Source organism: Lissotriton vulgaris, chromosome 2_1 (assembly GCF_964263255.1).
Source record: "Lissotriton vulgaris chromosome 2_1, aLisVul1.2, whole genome shotgun sequence".
NCBI classification, from domain to species: Eukaryota; Metazoa; Chordata; class Amphibia; order Caudata; family Salamandridae; genus Lissotriton; species Lissotriton vulgaris.
The window spans coordinates 1,831,617,741-1,831,639,194 of NC_141687.1; the positions used below are offsets into that span (position 1 = coordinate 1,831,617,741).

A 21,454-nucleotide genomic window follows, 5' to 3' on the forward strand; every position below is an offset into this window, starting at 1 on the left:
CATAGTTTTTTGTAAATGTATTAACAATAATTTTTAAACCAACATATACATTTTTATTTACAATAGAAAAGCGCTATGAATGTTTTTTGAACCCTCAGTCATTTTGATTAATATTTCATACACAATATCATTATAATGTAATCTAAACAACATTCTAAAATGTTAATTAATAATCCTCTGTGCAACTCTTCTTGTATAAACCAGACCGCCGGTTATGCAATACAGAAAATCTCAGCCATATAGAAATTTTTATTTACCATTTTATTTTGATAAAAAACGAGGTTTTATACATTCACACAATTTTTTTGTTAATTTTCTCTGTCAAACACTTTTCACCTTATTGAACAAACGGTTTAGCCTGCTTAGAAGTATGATAGATGGAGCATATTAGTGCATTAAGCCCTTACTTGACGGACATGCGGATAACTGAATTAGAATTTCCAATATTTAGCAGCTAATGACGAGTCTTACTTTGCATAGGACAAGAATCTTACACTCATTGTTCACACGGCGCAGCACAACATTTTAAATATCACTTTATAAAAGGATAATGTTCTGAACACGTCAGAAGGTGGGGCATGTGCGGTCAAAGGAAATAGCTCCAAATGTTTGGTTTTCTCAGCATTAGCAACTAGTTCCCCCATACAAATTATTCATCACCCCATTTTCAGTGTGACAAGAAGCAGTGTGGAAGATGAGAAGTAGGATGCATGAAGGTGCTCCCAAGAGAAAAAGATGGGGGGATAGAAAGAAAGATGAAGAGAAAAAAAGATGATGGAATGCAGGTGAGGGAAGTAGGCTGTAGGAAAAAAAAGAAGTAGACAGATAGGAAAAAAAGACAGAAAGAAGGAGAAAAGGAGATAGGGAGAGAGAGAAAGAGGGAAAAAAACAAGCTAGAGTGAAAGAGTGAGGAGAGATGTAGGGATAGAGATAGATAGACCCTTTAAGGAGATGCAGAAATGGTGGACAAGTGGCTAAGGAGTCCATAAAAGTAGCGAGGGTGTGTAATATGGGGATTGATACAATGTAGAAGTTGGCTCGACTGCTGTGAAATCCAAAACTTCTCCAATTGACCTGTGTCTCTGAAATGCCATTAGATCCTAGGCAGAGTCAGACACATGCTGGGCTGTGCCCAGCCAATCAGCATTCGCACAGCTACTGGCTTGTTCACCTCTTACTCTATAATTGTTCTCCTAGACATGGACTTGACATTCAGTGACACACATTAATTATGCAGCGAAGCACTGTGTTATGATAAATGGGCATTCTAGCTCTTGAGCCCGCTCTTGGCTGTCCAACACACATACAGATTCCCTCGTCAGAGGCTATTTCAGGGTTTGCTTGCACATGCCCCATATGGCTTGAATAGGATCCATAGCATCTCAATCCAAAACGCTGCTCCTTTTCCTGTGCTTGGAGCTACGCGTCCCGATTGCCCTCGACACATTTGTATCCTTCATACTGCAGGCACAGGCGCTTATCAAAGCTTTTGAGTGCTACAGAAGCCCAGTCTGGACTTCGCACCCAACGAGTATACGGACTCTTGGCCAGGTCACACAACTTCTGGCTCCTACTCTGGGGTCAGTGCATACAGTTAAATTAATTGGCGAGTAAGAGTGCAGAAGGCTTATTTACAAAATGACCCATTGTGACTCAGTTACTTTTGGGGCAGTTCCGTAGGTTTTTCAGCTCAAGCTCCAGTTGTCGAATTCGCACATCTTTCTGGTTGAGGTCTTCTTTTAGCCGTCGGATCTCATCCTGCTGCCGGAAGAACATTCTGAGAAGCTGAAATAGAAAATGGGAAATGTGTGTCAGCTATGCTCAGGGTATCTTGGGAATTATGACAAATACATCTTCATTCATTGGCCATTCTTCCAACTGGTATTTAGAGAGGTTCGAGATTCAGTGTTAGTAAATTTAGAGGATAGAACCTTTTCTGGTCATATTGGTAATTTTATTTGTGTTAGTAAATTTAGGGGATAGAACCTTTTCTGGTATTATTGGTAATTTTATAGCTATGAATGTAATAAACCTATATTGGTACTGGGTTATCCAGGAGTGGTAATGGCATAGGTCTGTGCATCCTGAACTTACCCACTGTGTACTAATCAATGAATCTAAGGGTCATCTCAGATGATCTGCTCACGGGCACTACTGAGCTCAATGGTGCAAAGTAATTTCACGAACACTGATATGATAAAGGTCTTAGGATATGGATGTTGCCAGTGAGCACTGATGTCTTGGAGATACTGAGATGATGCATACACACTGTAGCCACAGAGGTATTTGGGAACTGTTATCCTGCGAGTACTGACGTCACATAGGTTTTTGATTATTGATGTTATCAAGTGAAAAGCAGGATTAGAGGTTGCAGAATACTGCGATGATGTGTACTCACTGAGGCCATAGAGGTCTACAGGTACCGAGGTTAACACTAACAATCATCTCAAGAGTTTTTTTTACATACTGAGGGTATCCCCTGACCAATAACATCAGAATGATAGGTGTACTGAGAAGAGTCAGTGTTAACAAATCCCAAAGAGATTTAGGGGGGTATGCAGGGATCACTAACATCAGTTAGCCATGGTTTCTATGTCTAGGGGACCATTTGGTTACCTTTCATGAACTGCTGTTCAAGAAAAAAATTAAATTCTGATGCTATCAATGTGTTCTCAAACTATTATTCTGAAGTCTTGCTTCCAGGCAGGATGCAGCAGCAATATTAACATTAACATCTGAGGGGTACTAAGTTGTTAGATTTGTAAGCAAGAGGCCAGGTTTCCAATTTAAAATTATGTAACCAAATTCAATAATTCTGTGCTATTTTCTCAATTTCCTTGGGCCTTGGTTTCTTCCTCTGATGAAACCGTGAGGGTTTTCATATGGGCTAAATGACAGAATTAAGTGCTATTTAGAAAACAAAAATAATTGCACATCTAAAAACTGACTTCAAAGCACTCTTTAATCTGCCATCAATCTGTGGTGCATTCCGTTCTGCATCTTAGCCTCACGCACCCAAATATTAACTTAAGTGTTTTTTTTCTGTTTGTTTTACTTTGACTACCTTTCCAGCGTATATCTGTAGTGCTGATGTTTACATGTGCTAGCTACTTAGTTGTATCTGGTTCTAGCAAATATAATGCTGTTTTAGAAATATTAAAATTGTTTGAAACTGCATTGGCTTATAAACATGCTCTTTCTGGAAATGGAATATTCCTCAAACTTACCATCATCTTTATTCGTAATACAGCTATTCCTTTGCATGGGATATCGATGCACCCAAAAATATATGCAAGAAGCTCATAATAAAAACAGTGAATTTGGGAGAGCCTCTCTTGTAGAGTCATCACCGGCATGGAGCGCTCACCTCATTTTCTGTCCTCGGTGGTACATTTTCTAATAGATCAATTCCATTCACCACAACACTCTTCTTGTCTTTAATAGGTGCCTTAAAAATCACTTTCACATCCTTCTTGTAACCTTCTTTCAAAGACATTAGAACTGGATCTGGTGAGTAAAAATAAACTATTAGGATATGCCTGTTCAGCAGTCCTTGAGGAGAACACTAGGAATGTTGTCGTATGAAGAGCATGGAATAATCAAAGATGGTTCAAGATTACAAGTGGCAGCAATAAAACATAGCAAATGCGTAATGGACATGCAGAGTCAATGGGCCACTCACTGGGAAAACCCCTTTCTGAACTGAATATCGTCACCATAAAATTCTCAAGGTTTGTAGTTCAATTCCACAGTGATCCTAAACTGAGTACAAGTTACTTGACTGAAACAATTGCTATCTGAAAACACTTATTGTGTAGTTTGCTCAAACGCTTAGTTTGTAGTCTGTCAACATTGCTCTAGGTCCCTCCATTAGGTCTGTGCCCATCTGAGACATTCCCAACCTCTAACAATGCTTCTGCCACTCACTTTCCATTTTAGAAGCTAATTGGAATGAGCCTAACATGTCCTCCAAAATCGAACAGAAGTAATCAATGCTTGTGATTACAGGAAATATCCACAATGTAGATCCATCATTAGGCGGATTATGAATTATTACCAACTCCAGGGGTGTGGAATTTAATAGAATATCTACTTGACCATGGGGCAGGTTGCTTCATAAATCTGCTTGTCTTGTAACAAATTCCACTTTTCCTTTGGTTGGTGCCATGTCATGCGGCGACAAATTATGGCAGCAATCTCATTATATAAGAGCTCTGATATAGCCTCTCTGATTGTGCCAGGGCTCATACCATAGTAGTGTTTGAATACTTGCAATTCCTTTATGTTGCCACATTACCGCAGCTCTACATACTGGGGCTGAAGGTAGTGGTAAGCAATAGTTCCAGGGTTAGAATGACCTTTTGAGTCTATGCACAGCTACTAACTTGCATGTTTTAAGGGTTTTCAACAACTCTCCTCTAATCTGTTCCCACACTGAGAAATGTTGGAAATGTGCTCCTGACAATGGCAGACGTAAACCTTCATCCAGAGTTGGGAAAAAAATGGTTGGAGGCAAAGTGTACTTGCAAATACACAGATTATTGCTTGAGCATATCTACACATGCATATTTGCTCATGCAGTACACAAATAATTTCTAGGAGTACTATTTCTTGTCCTACTTGTGTAAATTCTTGGGAATTTCCGAAAGCTGGATAGCTGCACTTTATGCAAGTACATATACAATGGGTGCACTTTTGAGACCTTCTTTAATAATTGGGCCCCTAATTTGGTCTGACATTGACCATGACCTTTTGCGTTTATTAAAAGTATGTCTCTCTCTCTGTATCGGCTGGCTTCGCAGTGAGTGACAGCATTCTGCTCTTTCACAAGGAGCATATCAGAACACAAATTAGTTATTTTCAGTGCCGGTACTACTGTGGCAGTGTGTGCTGTTTGAGACCAAAAACAATTTTTCTTTTGCCAATGTTTGCTATAATGGTGAGGGCCCAGCAGATCCCACACCAATAAGGGTTTATAAAAACTATGTTAAAACAATTCACACATTGATAAAACTGAAAAGCGGACTGCCAATTTCAGACCTACTGGCTTTGCCAATGCTTATTTATGTTTCCCATGATCTTATTAAAACTGGTTACACTCAATTTCCATTATGAATATTTTTGTGAAATACTAGCATGCACCAACATGCATTACTGAATGATGCTGCAAATAAATGGGAGCTGAAATTTCCAGTAGTCTAGATAAATGTTTTTTTCCCTGCTTTCATTTTTTATGAACATTTTATTTTGGAAGCAAATAATCTTCAATCTTTATTTCCAGCTTCTACAAATATTTGCATCAAATCAGAGAGCATTCTCGGAGCATTATACATAGCCTCATATTGCTAAACTTTGAAAACATGTGAACACATTTTTACACTGGAACCACTGTCAGTAGTGCAGTCAGAGCTTACTACATTTACTTAGATCGCTCAACCTAATAATAAAGGCTTTCAATTAATTAACCATAAATGCAAGGTTGCACAGCATTAATTTATGGACAAAATATTACCTTAACTGCAGACAGTGCCCTTCCTTCCCTGATCCATAATGTGTACTGCAAACTGGCAGCCAAAGGGTTTGTGCTGCAGGGGGTTGGCCCTACTATGAACATGCACAGAGTTTACCATGCAGCTGCTTTGCAAATGTCTGCTCAACACATATTGTTTAAAAAGGCCATGTGGCACCCTTTTGCATATGAAATGCACTCTGTGAGGCACACTTGTGTGCTTGGCCTTCGCAGAATAGGTTTGAATGCAAACTGAGAACAAAGAATGGCAGCTAGGTAGAAAATACTGCACCACCTCAAATGACCAGCTGCCACATGGTCATACATTGGAAACAATTATAACATATTGATGAGGCAATATAATCACAATCAGTAGAGAGACTGGGTTTCAACAATTTTAGTCCATAGTTCAAACGGTTCCTTCATTAGGTTTGAGCCATCTGGGTCGTCGCATGTCTTTCACTCCCTTTCCAGAAATATACTTGATAATTGGCATTGAGACTATGGCTGCTCCCTCATTAACGCTGATCCTTTTTTATTGACTGTGTGGTGTTATCGTGTATAACCAAAATATGACCACTATACTTGCGTAACTACAGGATGACCTAATAAAAAGTTTAAAGTAGAACTGTGGAGTTGTGGCAGGGATTTGGCGTGTTCCACATTGGTTGACTCTTACTCATTTGCAATAGTGCCCTGAAGAAGCGCTTGTTTATGGGCGAAAAGCGTTGGCTGCCTCTGTATGCCTAACAAAGGAGAATATTGAATTTGAAAAAAGAATAAAGAAATATCCTGTTTAAGGTGGGAACTATGGACTAAAACTGTGGAAACTTCATCTCTCTACTGATTGTGATTATAGTGCCTCTTATCAATTTGTTATGACAGGTTTGTATGCATTTGACAATCCATCTCGCTATGCCTACTGTAGAGATGATTGTCCCTGGTGAGGCTTAGCAAAGGCTACCAACAGTTTTGTCTTACTCAAGGACTTAGTCCTGTTGATGTAATACATGAGCGCTCTTTTAACATCTACTGTGTGTAAAGCTTTTTCCACAATCGGCCCAGAGTGTGGAAAGAACGGGGACAGCTCAAAGGTTTGGTTAATGTGTAAGGGTGACACTTCTCTGGATAAGAATTGGTTCTAAAAAGCACTGTCTTAGTGCACCTAAATGAAAGACGCTTTATTGTTAAAGCTTGAAGTTCACTGGTGTGTCTGGGAGAGGTGATTGATATTAAGAAGCCCAAATTTCATGGCAGCAACTGGACAAAACATGAGTGTAGTGGTTCAAAGGGTGGACTAAGTGAGAACTATGTTTAAGTTGCAGACATCGGCAGGGGGCGTTTTGGGAGGTATAAGCCTTCTAAGGATGGTGGGATCCAGGGGAAGGCCCTCAGCATCCTGAAAGCCTTTCTGACTGACAGAGTTCAGGTGGTGACCTTGGGGGAGTTTGAGTCAAGACCTTTCAAGCTGCCGATGGGGGGGGGGGGGGAGGGTAGGGAGGGGGGGGTTTAAACAGGGATCCTCCCTAAGCCCCACCCTCTTTAATATCTATGTCTCCTCGCTTGCCCCGATCATCCGGGCATACGGGTTCAAACTAACATCTTACGCAGATGATACACAGATTGTGGTATCACTGCTCCCAGGGACAGACGATGGCGTGGCCTCCAATTTTCAGGAATGCATGGCAGCGGTCAGCTCCTGGATGGCCAGAAACTGCCTAAAACTGAACTCCTCTAAAACTGAGGTGGTACTCTTAGGCTCCGATGCCACCTTTTGGAGTCCCAAATGGTGGCCTGAAGGGATGGGGACTCTTCCCACTCCTGACACAAAGGTGAAAAACTTGGGAGTTCTGATTGATGACAAGCTCTCATTTAAACCCCAGGTAAACGCACTGACCTCCTGCATCCATTGGTCTCTTAAAATCATCCGGAAGATCCTCCCCTTCTTGCCAGAGGAGAGTAGGATAACGGTGGTGACAGCCCTTGTGCTCTCCCGCCTTGACTATTGTGACAGCCTATTTTTGGGGGCCCAACAGGGGCTGCTCAATAAACTGCAGGTTTTGCAGAACGCTGCAGCCCGTTTGGTCTCAGGCATCCCTAAATTTGCTTCCGTTTCCCGGGAACTGGTGAAGCTGCACTGGCTCCCAGTGCGGAAACTGATAACCTTCAAATCCCTGTGCATTGTCTTTAAGGCGATTCATGGACGTGGTCCTTCGTTCCTACAACAGCACTTCTAGTGGTACAGTCGGAACAGACAGCTTAGGTCTGCCAGTTAAGGGCTGATCAGGACCCCACGTAGCAGGAAAGCATGCTGGGGGGCAGAAGTTTTGATCTGGGGGCAGCCACTGCTTGGAATGCTTTACCAATTGCATTGAGTCAGGTCACGGATCTGTTGGCCTTCCGGAAAAAGCTAAAAACGCGGCTGTTTACCAATCAATAACAGGTTTCATGGCTAGGGGAGCTATCACTACAGCGCCAGGACACCGTTTGGTATCAGCACGCTCTATAAGTGCCATAAATAAATAAATAAATAAATAAATAAGGCCCTCCATAAAAACTTTAGCCCCAGGGATTTTATAAAAAGGGACATGTGTTGCTTATTTTGCAAGCATGCTGTGATTGACATCAATTGTAGAAAGATGGAAGTGTATGGGAGCCCAGCCTTTTGAGGGTGAAGCAGATACCAAATATTATGCTGAACTGAGACCTTGAGTGCGAGGTCTATGCAATAGTGGAAAAACCATTTTGATTTTGCTGAATAACAGGCATGTGTAGTAGGACTATGTACCTTGCTGATAATGAGCATGTACTCCCCTGTGACCTTCAGTCACTGGAATTCGAGTTCCACAGGTGCCAGATTGGTCCGGTGAACTGTTTGGCATCTAGGTAATTTGTTTTGCCATAATCTGAATGTGTTGTTTCTTACGGAAACATGGATTTCTTCCTGCTCAGGTCCGGACATGGTCGCAGCTCTTCCACCTGGCTTTCTCATATCTCGCCTTGATAGGCCTGTGGGACGGGGAGGTGGTATTGCCATCCTTTACAGGAATACACTTACCTGTAAGGTACAGGACGGTGGGATGAGTGACTGTGAGAGCTGTCAGTTCTCTATACGTGCGTCGCCCACCGCATCCCTGGCGGGCCTCCTTGTTTACCGTCCACCTGGGATCGTGGCTAACTTCCTCAACTCCTTTGTGGAGACGGTTGCGCTCCTCGCCTCTTCCACAGCCAACTTCGTGGCACTGGGTGATTTTAACATTCATTTTGATGACCCCCACGACTCTTTGGGAGTAGACCTGATGGGTGACTTGAAAGCGTTCGAGATCTATTTGGTTAACTCTGGTGCGACACATGAGAAGGGACACTTGTTAGACCCTATCTTCTCGAATTCATCTCGCCTCAAAGTATTGCCTGCACTGGCTTTGCCCTGGACAGACCACTTTATGATTCCATCACTGTGGCAGTTTGACGGCCCAGTGGCTTTAACATCTAGAACATACACTGTGAAAAGAACTTGGTCTAGGTTACCAGTGGACACCTGGGCGGCATACTTGGAGGCGTCTCGCCCCACCCCCGGCCTTGACCCATCGGAGGCTGATGCAAATGTTAATACCTGGCTGACTAATTTGCTCGACGCTATTCTCCCCATGAAAAGACTACCTACGAAGGGTAGGAGAGTGGGCTCAGCCCCCTGGTACACGCCAGAGCTGCGTACACTGAGGAGGGGTTGTAAGAAGCGGGAGCGGATTTGGAGGAAGGACCTGGGTGAAGTAAGCCGGAAGGAATACCGGGCGGCTCTCACTATATATAAATACGCCATCCGGTCAGCAAAATCGAAGTTCTTTGAGGAGAGAATAGTTCACTCCTCCAACTCCTCGAAAGAGTCGTTTAATGTCATCAGAGACCTTTTGAAAGCCCCTGAACCTCCGGTTACTCACGATAACCCGCGGGAGAAATGCTTAGAACTAGCCGCTTTCTTCAAATCCAAGATAGAGAACATCCTGGTATCCCTCCCTCAGCCAACTCAGGAGTCATCTTCTGTTTCCGACCCAGGTTCACAGTCCAGGGTGAGGACAGTAGAGTTGGTCTCCTTTGGACCAGTCACCGTGGACGAAACTCTTGAGGTCTTGTCGACTGTGAAAAGTGGGTCTCCGAGAGACCCGGTACCGATGAAACATCTAAAGCAGGTAGCCTCTACCATCGGCGGCCCAGTGACAGATCTTATAAATCTATCCTTCACTCAAGGAGTGGTGCCCCCCAGTTGGAAGGGAGCGGTAGTTAAGGCCCTCCTGAAGCAGCCCAGCCTGGATCCCGCCAACCTTGCCAACTTTAGGCCTATTTCCCTGCTCCCGGGCCTTAGCAAGGTAGCGGAGAAACTTGTGAACAGGCGCCTCTCGGGTTTTCTAGAATCCAACTCCCTCCTGGGCGACTCCCAAACGGGTTTTCGCCCTGGCCAGGGGACGGACACTGCCCTGCTGGCAGTCGTAGAGAACGCCAGGAGCATTTTGGATTCAGGGGGATCGGTGGCAGTGATCCTCCTGGACCTTAGTGCGGCGTTTGACACTGTAGACCATCAGGTGTTACTCCAGCGGCTGTCAGAGGTGGGGGTCTCCGGGATGGCCCTGAAATGGCTCGCACCTTTTCTCAAAGATCGGACGTTCGAGGTCTGGGAAGGTCAGGAGAAATCAACACCAGTCCCCCTCCAGTGTGGTGTGCCACAGGGCTCATCATTGAGCCCCACATTGTTCAACGTTTATATGGCCCCACTGGAGAGTGTGGTTCTACCTCTGGGTATTAAAATCATCAGTTATGCTGACGATACCCAGTTGGTGGTAGGGCTCCCCAGTCGGTGAACAAACCCGACGTGCTGCACACATGCCTAGCTAAGATCTTCACTTGGATGTGTAACTCAGCACTCAAGCTCAACGGCTCAAAAACTGAGCTGATGATGTTGGGGAACTCCCCATCTTCCCTGTCCCCAAGCAGCTGGCCCAGCTGCCTCGGAGTGCCACCCACCCCAAAACAGGAGATTAAGAGCTTGGGGGTGTGGCTGGAGCAGGACCTCTCCTTTAAGTCACACGCCAAAAAGACTGCAGGTGTGTGTTTTGGCCTGCTCCGGTCTGCCCGGAAGATCCTACCCCTCCTTCCGATTACCTCCAGGAGATTACTAATCCTGGGGCTAATCATCTCACGGCTGGATTACAGCTATGCGTTGTTTCTGGGGGCTCCGGAATCAACCCTAAACAAACTGCAGCAAGTGCAGAAGGCGGCTGCAAGGCTGCTGACAGACATTCCCAGGCGTCAATCAGCCCGTCCTGCGCTGAAGGTGCTTCACTGGCTCCCTGTCAGAGAGAGGGTGAAGTTTAAGTCACTCTGCATGGCCCATAAAATACTACAGGGGAAAGGGCCACCCATCCTTCGGGAAATGGTTCAACCATATAAAGCTCCCCGCGCCCTTCGCTCGGACCACCAATATCTTCTGCAAGTCGCGAGAGTCAGGAGGGCCAGGTCCGGTGGGAGAAGATTCTCCGTTAACGTGGCAATGTTATGGAACTCTCTCCCACTGGCCCTGCGTTCCGAAACTAGCACTCTGCGATTTCGCAAATTTTTAAAGACTCACTTGTTCCCTGCTTAATGCTTTTTTCCTGTTATGGTATGTTACCTGGATGAGCGCTGGGATGCCCAAGGGTAACCACGCGCTATATAAAACTCAGTAATAATAATAATAATAATAATAATAATAATAATATTGGACTAGGAGGTCAAGCCTCATCTTGTGCGGGCTGATTGACATCTCCAGGACATTGGGGAACCAGAGTTGCCTGCCTCAAGTTGGCATCATTAGGATGAGGGTTATGGATAAAAGGCAAACTTTCCTGACTACCTACAGGATGATAGAACGGTGAAAGCAAATATTACAGACCAATTGATCCATAGTGCATTACCCAAGAACTGTGGACACTTTGAGGTGAAGCTTTGACATTTTGCATTATCAGGGGTGGCGAACAGGTTGATGGACGGAGTGCGCCACTTGCTGGAGTAATTGCGTAGAAATTCGGAGTTCAGTTCCCATTCATGTACTTGTTGATGTGTCCTGTTTAGCAGCTCCCCAAATCCTGTTTCACCCCTGGCAAGTGTTCGGCTAACAAATGTATGTAGCTGAGAATTGATCAATGCTAAATCTACAGTGCCAGTGAAGATAGCTGGGGAAATTTACCCTCCACTTGTGACCATTGCCTCACAAAGCGTTCTTGGCATGGGCCCTTAAGCAATCTGGTGTGCAGCACAGTGGTGATGCATAATACCATAATTTCCTGCAACTTCATTATTGTTCCTACAGCAAGAGGGCGTCCTGTTTTAAAGCAACCTTTAAAATGCATCACTCTCTCTTGGTTGGGGTATGCTTTCCTTGTATAAGCATTGAGGGTAATAGCATTGAGGGTGAACCTGCAAAAGGTTTTATTCTCTTAGTGTTGTAGATGGGATTTTTATCACATTGAAGGTGCACCCCAGACTGTGGAGTAGGGACACCTCTGTTTAAATGTGTGCTAGGCATTTTTGTTTGATGCTGCATTTATTCAGCCAGCCATCTTGATAGGGAAAGCCATGAGTGGCGTTTCCGGACAGCTGCACGGCAACCACTAGCAACATTTTTGTGAAAAGACTTGGGACAGTACTGACATCAGAAGTCAGTTCTTTGAGCTGGTTATGTTGCCCACTTACCGTGAAGCGAAGCGGTGAGCTGGATGAATGGGGATGTGGAAGTAGGTTTCTTTCAGGTTCAACGCAGACATAAAGTCGCTCTATCAGATGTACTGTGATGTACTGTGGGGTAATCATATGGAAATGTTCTGACAGGATGTACTAGTTGAGGGGCCTTAAGTCAAGGATCACTCTTAAGGAGCCATCCTTTTTTTGGGTCAGGAAGTAGTGGAAGTTCACTCCTTTACCACACTTTTGTGGGGGCACCAGCTCAATGGCATATTTGGCTTAGAGCACTGCACCTCTTCTTTGAGCAGTTGAAGGTATTCATCTCCGAGTACGAGATAGTGGAGTGGGATGTTGTGGCGAGGCATGGATTTTGAGGCCTTTACCCCCCTGTGAATGAAAGAGTACCCACTGGTCTGAGGTACCATGCAACATCATATTTACAAAACGTTTACATCATATGGCACTTAATGCACTTCAAAGAAATTCATATCTACGGAATGAGCAAAGTGATGGGTGTTCCATTCAACATACCCTTAATCTTATCCTATAAAACGTGAACATACGTGTGCCACACATGAACCCTCGTATACAAACAATCAGGACCCCACACCAATTTCGCTACCAACATCAGGGACTTCGTCGCACTGCTTATCATCCAGCCAGCACCTTCATCCTCTCCAGAGACCTTAACTTTTACCTGGGGGACCGCACCGATCCAAACTCATCGGCCCTTCTAGAAAACTTAAGAAACCTTGGCCTCACACAGAAAACCCACCCATACTTCCAGACACCTATTGAACCCGATTTGTTCTCTTTCATCAACAACATCACAGTCAGCAAGCCAGCAACTAGGACCTAGACAGACCATGCCATCATTGGTTGAAGCTTGTCCATCCTGCACCACCACAGATCCACCACCACCAGAACCTCTTGCTTTAGCTGGAAAGGCATCACAGAGGAGGAGCGGGCTTCTGGCCTCCCTACGTATTGGCCTGAGCAAACCAGCGACATGCCAAAAGACATTAAGCCCAGTAACAGCTGGGTTACAGCATGAGGCAACAACCTGGCTCCCCTTAAGTGCAACCCAAGGGCAAAAGCCCAACTGCAGGGCAACTGGTACACAGAGGAACTCTGGCTGATGAAACGCCACTGCAAGCAGCTGGAGGGCAAAAGGAGAATAAGTCAAGGCACCACAGATAACGACATCTTCAAATAAGACCTAAGGTGCTCCCAGCAGCAGATATGGAACACCAAATCCACAACTCTTGCAGATCTGTTTGTCACCAGCACTAACAGCAGCAAGGAAATATTCGTCATTATCACAGATTTCACAGCGCCTCCTGCTGCCTCCAGCAACATCACACCCTCACAAGACATTTGCAAAAGCTCTTGTCATTCTTCTGTAACAAAATCTTTAGCAAACAACTTCGACCCCCAACCGTATGCCATCACTGTTGCAACTCAGCTTTCCATCACGACCAAAGAACGAACCCAGACCTCGTGGCCCTCTGTCAGCACCATCGAAATCATGCTACCAGGAAGACCCTCCACTTGGGGACCCATCTGATCCTTGCTCCAGCAAATCATCAAAGCACCAACACCGATCCTCAATGCCTTCATCGAATCACATTCCGGGACATCTAGAAACATGACACAGTCATGCCAAGAAACCATCCACTGACCCAGACACGCTCCCTAACTACAGGCCCATCTCCAGCCTACAATACCCAGCAAAGGTGTTAGAGAAAGTAATCAATGACGCCTCACGACCACCTCAGCCATCACCAGCTGATTCCGTCTGGATTCAGGGCCAACCACACTATGGCACTCATTGCAGCCACAGACATCCGCATGATCTGGATAGAAGGGACACGGCAACCCTCATTCTTGTGGATACCTCTGCAGCATTTGACATGGTATCACACTCCATTCTCATCAGGCGCCTACACAAGATTGGTATCCATGGACAAGTTCTCTACTGGATCTGCTCCTTCTTAACAAATAAAAAACAAGCTCACAGCCTGGCATCTTACTCTTCGGAAGCCCACAAACACAGTTGTGTAGTGCCATAAGTTTCATTGCTCAGCGCCACACTCTTCAAAGCATACATGATCCCTCTAGCCAACATCATCCACACACAAATCAACATCCTTTCCTAAACCAATGGCACACAATTCGCACTATCCCTCTCAGACAAGACCCCCAACACAAGAACCAAATTCACCACCTACATAACTGAAGTTGCAAACTGGATGTAATCCAACTGTCTCAAGCTCTACGTGGACAAGACGGAAGTAGTAATGTTCGGCAAGGACACCTCACAATGCACAAGTTACTTACCTTCGGTAACGATAGATCTGTAAGAAGGAATATGCTACTTACCAGTATGCATCTGTTCTTGGCATAGAGGGCTGCAGAGTCGTACATTATAAATAGATCGCCATCTGGTGTTGGGCTCGGATGATTGCACTTGTTTTTCTCTTGGAGAGTCTTTTGTAGATTGGTGACTCCTCCTTTGGTTGCTAGTGCGCATGGGCATCGGCTCCATCCTTAGATTGGTTTGCCATAGTAGGGTTAGATGAAGTAGTGTGATAGAATACAGATAGAAATGCCCATGTAAGTGTATCTAAATAAGATAGTGTTGGAACAGACACAGGTTTCCGGGGAGGTTGGGAGGGCATGTACCACTCTGCAGCCCTCTATGCCAAGAACAGATGCATACTGGTAAGTAGCATATTCCGTTCGAGGCATATGGGCTGCAGATGGTACATTATGAATAGACTATACAGCAGTTCTCTCCCTAGCGGTGGTCACCAGTGTCTGTTGCAACAGTCTGAAATAAAGTTCTTAATACAGCTTGTCCCACTCTAGCTTGTTGTGTTGTGTGCACATCTACACAATAGTGCTTTGTGAAGGTATGCGGTGTAACCCAGGTAGCTGCTTTGCATATGTCATCTAGTGGAATGTTTCCCAAGAATGCCATAGATGCTCCTAGTTTACGTGTAGAGTGAGCTCTAGGAGGAACATCTAATGTCCTCTTTGCTTTTAAGTAGCATATTTGTATACATTTTACAATCCATCTGGCAATGCCTGCTTTAGAGATGGGATTGCCCTTATGTGTAGGAGAAAACGCCACAAATAGCTGTTTTGTCTTTCTGAAAGTTTGTGTTCTTTCTATATAGTACAATATTGCCCTTCTGACATCCAATGTATGTAGGGCTCTTTCTGCTACCGTCTGTGGTTTTGGAAAGAAGACCGGTAGTTCCACTGACTGATTGATGTGGAATGCTGAAATTACTTTAGGCAAGAATTTTGGGTTTGTTCTAAGAACCACTTTGTTTTGGTGTAACTGCATGAATGGTTCTTGAATTGTAAACGCTTGCAATTCACTTACTCTTCTGAGTGAAGTGATGGCTATGAGGAAGGCCACCTTCCATGTGAGGAATTGTATTTCACACCTATGCATAGGTTCAAAGGGTGGTCCCATTAGTCTGGTAAGAGATTCCAGACGAGGGAAGGTGGCAGTCTTGGTGGAATCACTCTTCTGAGTCCTTCCATGAAAGCTTTAATTGCTGGTACTTTAAACAGGGAAAGATGTTGTCTGTTTTGTAGATACGCCGCTATAGCTGCGAGATGAACTCTGATAGAGGTATATGCTAAGTTACATTGCTGCAAGTGTAGTAAATAGCAAATAATCTGTTTAGTGGATGCGTCCAGAGGGTTGATGTGATTACTGTTACAGTATACAGCAAACCTTTTCCATTTTGCTGCATAGCATGCTCTGGTGGTAGGACGTCTTGCTTGTTTAAAGATTTCCATACATTCTGGAGGTAAATCTAAATATCCAAACTCTATGACCTCAGGAGCCAGATCGCTAGGTTCAATTGTTTGGGATCTGGGTGCATTATTTCTCCATGGCTCTGTGTAAGGTGCATGGGTAATAATTTTAGCTTTTGATGTGGCACCTGTGAGAGTTGCAGTAGCGTGGTGAACCACGGTTGTCTTGCCCACGTGGGTGCTACTAGTATCATTGTCATTGAATGCTGCTGCAGTTTCCGAACCACTAATGGAATTAGTGGGAGAGGGGGAAAAGCGTAAGCAAATTTGTTGGACCAATTTATCCATAGTGCATTGCCCTGGGACCGGTGGTGTGGGTACCTGGATGCGAAGTTTTGGCATTTTGCGTTCTGATGAGTGGCAAACAGATCTATCTCTGGTTGCCCCCATCTTTGGAAGAATGGCTGCAGTATCTGGTCGTGCAGCTCTCATTCGTGTACTTGTTCTGACTCTCTGCTTAGGATGTCTGCTATCTGATTCTGAACTCCTGATAGGTGTTCTGCTAACAGATAGATCTTTTGAGGAATGCCCATCTCCAAATGTCCTGTGCTAGTCTGGATAGTTGGAGAGAGTGTGTCCCCCCCTGTTTTTGAATATAATACATTGCAGTCATGTTGTCTGTTCTGATCAGGATTGCCTTGTTGGTTATTTGCATTTGGAAACTTTTTAATGCTAGAAATACTGCTAGTAGTTCCAAGTAATTGATGTGCAGTCTCTTTTGCTGCACACTCCATTTCCCCTGTACTGTGTATTTGTCCATATGTGCTCCCCATCCGGTGAGCGATGCATCCGCTGTCAGTATCACATGTGGAATCGGTTCTAGGAACGACCGTCCCTTGGAAATGTTTGTTGTGTTCCACCACTTCAGAGAGCGATGCGTACGGTCGTCTACCAACACCAGATCTGTAATCTGACCTTGAGCCTGATTCCACTGTGTCGCTAGACACTCCTGTAGTGGACGCATTTGTAGTCTGGCATATGGTATTAGCAGTATGCAGGAGGATATCATGCCTAACAGCTGCATAAACATTTGTGCTGGTAGTGAGTGTTGTGGTTGAAATCTTTGTATCAGCGTGACCATTGTCTGTATCCAGATTCAATTGGGGTATGCTTTGGCTCTTTCTGTGTCCATAGTAGCCCCTAGGTATTGTTGAATCTTGTTTGGTTGTAGGTGGGATTTTTTGTAGTTCACCGTAAACCCTAGGTGGTGCAGCACTTGAATGGTCTTCTGTGTGTTGTGAAGACATTCTTCTTGTGACTTGGCCTTTATTAGCCAATCGTCCAAGTAAGGGAAGACATGTATTTGTTGTCTTAGGTGTGCTGCAACCACTGCTAGGCATTTTGTGAACACCCTTGGTGCCGTTGTGACTCCAAACGGAATGACTTTGAACTGATAATGTTGTCCTTCCACTACAAACCTTAGGTATTTCCTGTGGGCTTTGTGAATTGGGATGTGAAAGTAAGCGTCTTTTAGATCCAGTGTAGAAAGAAAGTCCCCTTTCTTCAGTAAAGGAAGTACTTGTTGGAGCGTGACCATGTGGAAATGTTCCGAGTTTATGTATGCATTGAGAGGTCTGAGGTCTAAGATTGGCCTTAGAGACCCGTCTTTTTTGGGGATTAGGAAGTATAGAGAGTATACTCCTGTCCCTTGTTGATGTTTTGGAACCTTCTCTATGGCATGCTTTTGTAACAGTGATAGTACTTCTTGTTTTAACAATGTCAGATGGTCTTGACTCATTGGACGCTGTCTGGGGGGGATGTTTGGTGGGGTAGCTGTGAGTTCTAGGCAATAACCATGTTGGATAATTTGTCTCACCCACTTGTCTGATGTGATGTTTTCCCAGACAGGTAGGAACTGTGATAGACGTCCCCCTACCGGTGTTATGTGGTCTGGGGGAAGTTGTATTAAGTCACTGTTTTGGGGTTGGGGAGTTGCGGTTGTTATTATTTCCGCGACCTCTACCCTTATTGTTGTTACCTCTGTAACTGCCTCTTGAATTACCTCTGGGTGATGTTGGTGTGAAAGAGGTAGATTGCTGACTTGTTCCTGTACCTTTTGAGCCCCCTCTATAGGTGGATCTACGAAAGGAACCTCTTTGTGTTGGCTGTTGTAATGCTCCCATTGACTTAGCCGTTTCTGTGTCCTTTTTCATCTTTTCTAAAGTCTCATCTGTACCTGAGCCGAAAAGTGTCTTTTGATCAAAAGGTTGGTTCAATAAAGATGTTTGTACTTCTTGTTTGAACCCTGAGACCCTAAGCCATGCATGTCTTCTTATCATGATACTGGTGTTGATGGATCTTGCTGCAGTGTCTGCCGCATCTAGGGCGCACTTAATGGAAGTGTTAATAATTATCTTTCCTTCCTGTATAAGCTGATCTGCTCTATTCTGATGTTCTTTAGGAAGATGTGTGATGAGCTTTTCTAACTCATCATAATGCGCCCTAACATAGCGTGCAAGTAAAGCTTGTGTATTGGCTATGCGCCAGCTGTTTGCCGCTTGTGATGCTACTCTTTTGCCTGATGCATCAATTAACTTTGACTCCTTATCAGGTGGAGGGGCTTCTCCCGTAGATAATGAGTTCGCTCTTTTGCGAGCGTTTGTAACTACAAGCGAGTACAGAGGTATCTGTCCCTTGATAAATATTGGGTCCTTTGGAGCTGCCTTATATTTTTTATCAATTCTTGGGTTTAACACCCTAGCCCTCACAGTGTCTTTGAATATGTCTGCTGTGTGACTGAGAAGACCCTTCAGCATAGGTAGAGTGCCTGATGTTCTTTGTGCAGTAGGTAGTGTTTCTAATAGGAAATCCTCTACTTGAGGTTCTGTATGTAGATCTTCCTTATGATATTTTGCTGCCCTATTAATCAGCTGTACAAAACCTGTGTTATCATCAGGTGGTGAAGGTTTTGAGGGATATAAATGTGGGTCGTTATCATCTGACCCTGCATCCTAATTCTCCCATGGGTCTTCCTCATCTGGGATAGTGTCATCATCCCCATGAGGTTCTCCCTCCCCTGTATCACTGTCTACATCTGTTTGAGGTGTAGATGGTCTTGGTGTAGAAGGTGGAGGAATAATTGGCATAGTGTGAGGAATAGGAGAAGAGGGTGTGACTCTAGGCCGAGGAGAAGGAGGAGGAGTTGTATTTGTCCCCATTGTTCTCTTCTTAGTATGAGGAGCTTTGTCATCTAGCTGTTCATTCTTCCTCTTTTTCTGTGATTTTGTCACTACTTTGCCAGTTTGTGGATCGATAAACAAAGTCTTTCGTTTTGGATCTGTTTGCTGCTCCTGTGTCGGTACCGATTTTTTTGGTGTCGAGTGAGTCTTCGACGTCAAAGCATGTTTCGGTTTCGACATGGAATGTTTCGATGCCGAGCTTTCCCTTGCATGAAGCTTCGGTGTCGAAGTCGATGTCGACCGTTTCTCGGATCCGACATGGTGGGAGACCAAGAGTTTCTGTTTCGTTGCTGGGCCCGAAGGCGGGGCGTCGGAAACTTTTTTCAGCGGTTTGACCGGGCTCGAAGGCGGGGTCGTTACCGCACGGGGTCAGTTCTTTGGTAAGGGGACGTCGTCACTCACGGTTTGTTGAACGTCGAATTCCTCGACATCCAACTCGTCCACTTCCGACCCCGACTGTTCTTCATGATCCTCTTCCTCTTCGAGGTGCTGGTCTTCGAACAGCTCCGGGATCGCCTCCGACTGCATTCTCGAAACCTCCTGTCTTTGAGCTTGACGGGTTCTAATTGTAGACTTGGAGGAGAATGCTGCGCAGGCTTTGCAATCCCTGGATTCGTGTTCAGGTGATAGACAGAGGTTGCACACCTCGTGTAGGTCCTTGTGTGGGAACTTAGCACCACACGTTGGACATTTCTTAAATGGAGTCCTTTCCATGGACTCCGGACTTGACCACGTCGAGAAAGGCCTCTCGTTCGTCGACGTAGACCAAAGTTTTTCTTTGATGTTGGAGTCGAAACGCGTCGGAATGGAAATGAAATCGTGTTCGATAACAATACCGTCGAATTGGAAAGGGAATACGCGCCGAAATATCACTTCTTCCCGAAGTCGATCTGGAGCGCTTCGATCCTCATCCGAACCCGATGGCGGAAAAAAACAATCTGAGGATGGAGCCGATGCCCATGCGCACTAGCAACCAAAGGAGGAGTCACCAATCTACAAAAGACTCTCCAAGAGAAAAACAAGTGCAATCATCCGAGCCCAACACCAGATGGCGATCTATTCATAATGTACCATCTGCAGCCCATATGCCTCGAACATAGTAGTTAGTGTTAGATTCCTTACCTTAGAATATCCCCAGGCGTCAGACTGGATCCGGAAAGTTTTGCGTAGCAGTACCCCTTCGCGTCGGTAGGCGTTGTCTGCGGCTCCGCGTCCGTCGTCGGCCTTGTGATAGCCAGGATGACGTCGTCCGAGTATTTAGATGCCGCCCAGAGGACGAAGAGGGCAATTGTGAAGTGGCTCGAAAGGAGCGCACATCAGATAAGTTAGAACAAGGTTCAAGTCCGACTGAGGCATCACGAAAGGAACAGGAGGAAACATGTGTGTGATGCCTTTCAAGAATCGATTTACAAAAGGGGACTTGAAAAGAGAAGGCTGAACAGGAAGCCTCAAGAAGGATGAAATGGCAGAGAGGTAGCCCTTATGAGTGCCCAGAACAGAGCCCTGCTTGGCAAGAGAAAAGAGGAAGAGGAGAACCTCAGAAAGGGGGGCAGAAAGTGGATCCCAGCCTTTGCTGTGCACCATGCCACAAATTTGTTCCACCTGCAGGCGTATACCGATTTTGTGGAGGGACGCCTGGCTGCCAGAATCAGATCACAGACTTCAGGAGGCAAGTCAAATGTTCTCAACTGCCGCCGCTCAATCTCCACGCATGGAGGTGGAGGCTGGACAGTTTCGGGTGGAGGACCGCCTGTGCTGTTGCGACAGAAGGTCCTCCCGAAGAGGCAGACGAATCGGGGGAATCGACTGACATGCTGAGTAGCTCGGGATACCAGTATCTTCGTGCCCAGTCCGGAGCCACAAGGATGACTTGGGCCCGGTCGCGCCTGATCTTCTTCAGCACTCTGGGCAGAAGTGGTATAGGTGGAAAGGCATACAACAGACCTCAGCTCCACCTGCGACGAAAAGTGTCTCAGAGCGAGTGCCGCCTTCGAAATTCCAACCCGCAGAACTGATGACATTGCGCGTTCTCTTCGGTGGCGAATAGATCTAACCAAGGCTCTTCCCACTGCTGAAAGAGGCCTTGCGCCAAGTCAGAGTTCAGACGCCATTCGTGATCCATCATGCACCGGCGGCTGAGTTCGTCCGCCCTGGCGTTCAGGGAACCTGCCAGATGTTGAACCACCCCTGGTGTTGCAGCCATTGCCAGAGGCGTAGA

At 45.2% G+C, this 21,454-nt stretch overlaps 2 protein-coding genes across 5 annotated transcripts in view; both read right to left on the reverse strand.

Moving 5' to 3' along the window:
* Positions 1-242: 242 nt before the first annotated feature.
* The window catches only part of CORO2B (coronin 2B), a 581,091-nt gene continuing 559,879 nt past the window's right edge, over positions 243-21,454 (reverse strand). For all 4 annotated transcript variants that reach the window (XM_086957966.1, XM_086957970.1, XM_086957968.1 and 1 more), the window contains 2 exons: positions 3,368-3,507; positions 243-1,785 (listed from right to left, as the gene is read on the reverse strand). In XM_086957966.1, the coding sequence (XP_086814092.1) occupies positions 1,654-1,785; positions 3,368-3,507 (272 nt within the window). In that variant the 3' untranslated portion in view covers positions 243-1,653. The remainder of the gene's footprint in view (positions 1,786-3,367; positions 3,508-21,454) is intronic.
* On the reverse strand, positions 17,968-18,813 carry LOC147733354 (uncharacterized). Its single transcript, XM_086957971.1, has one exon. It carries the CDS (start codon positions 18,811-18,813, stop codon positions 17,968-17,970), a length of 846 nt encoding a protein of 281 aa, XP_086814097.1.

Excerpts from the sequence above, each read along its gene's own strand:
- LOC147733354 (XM_086957971.1), bottom strand. The coding sequence starts at position 18,813 with ATGCTGAAGGGTCTTCTCAGTCACACAGCAGACATATTCAAAGACACT.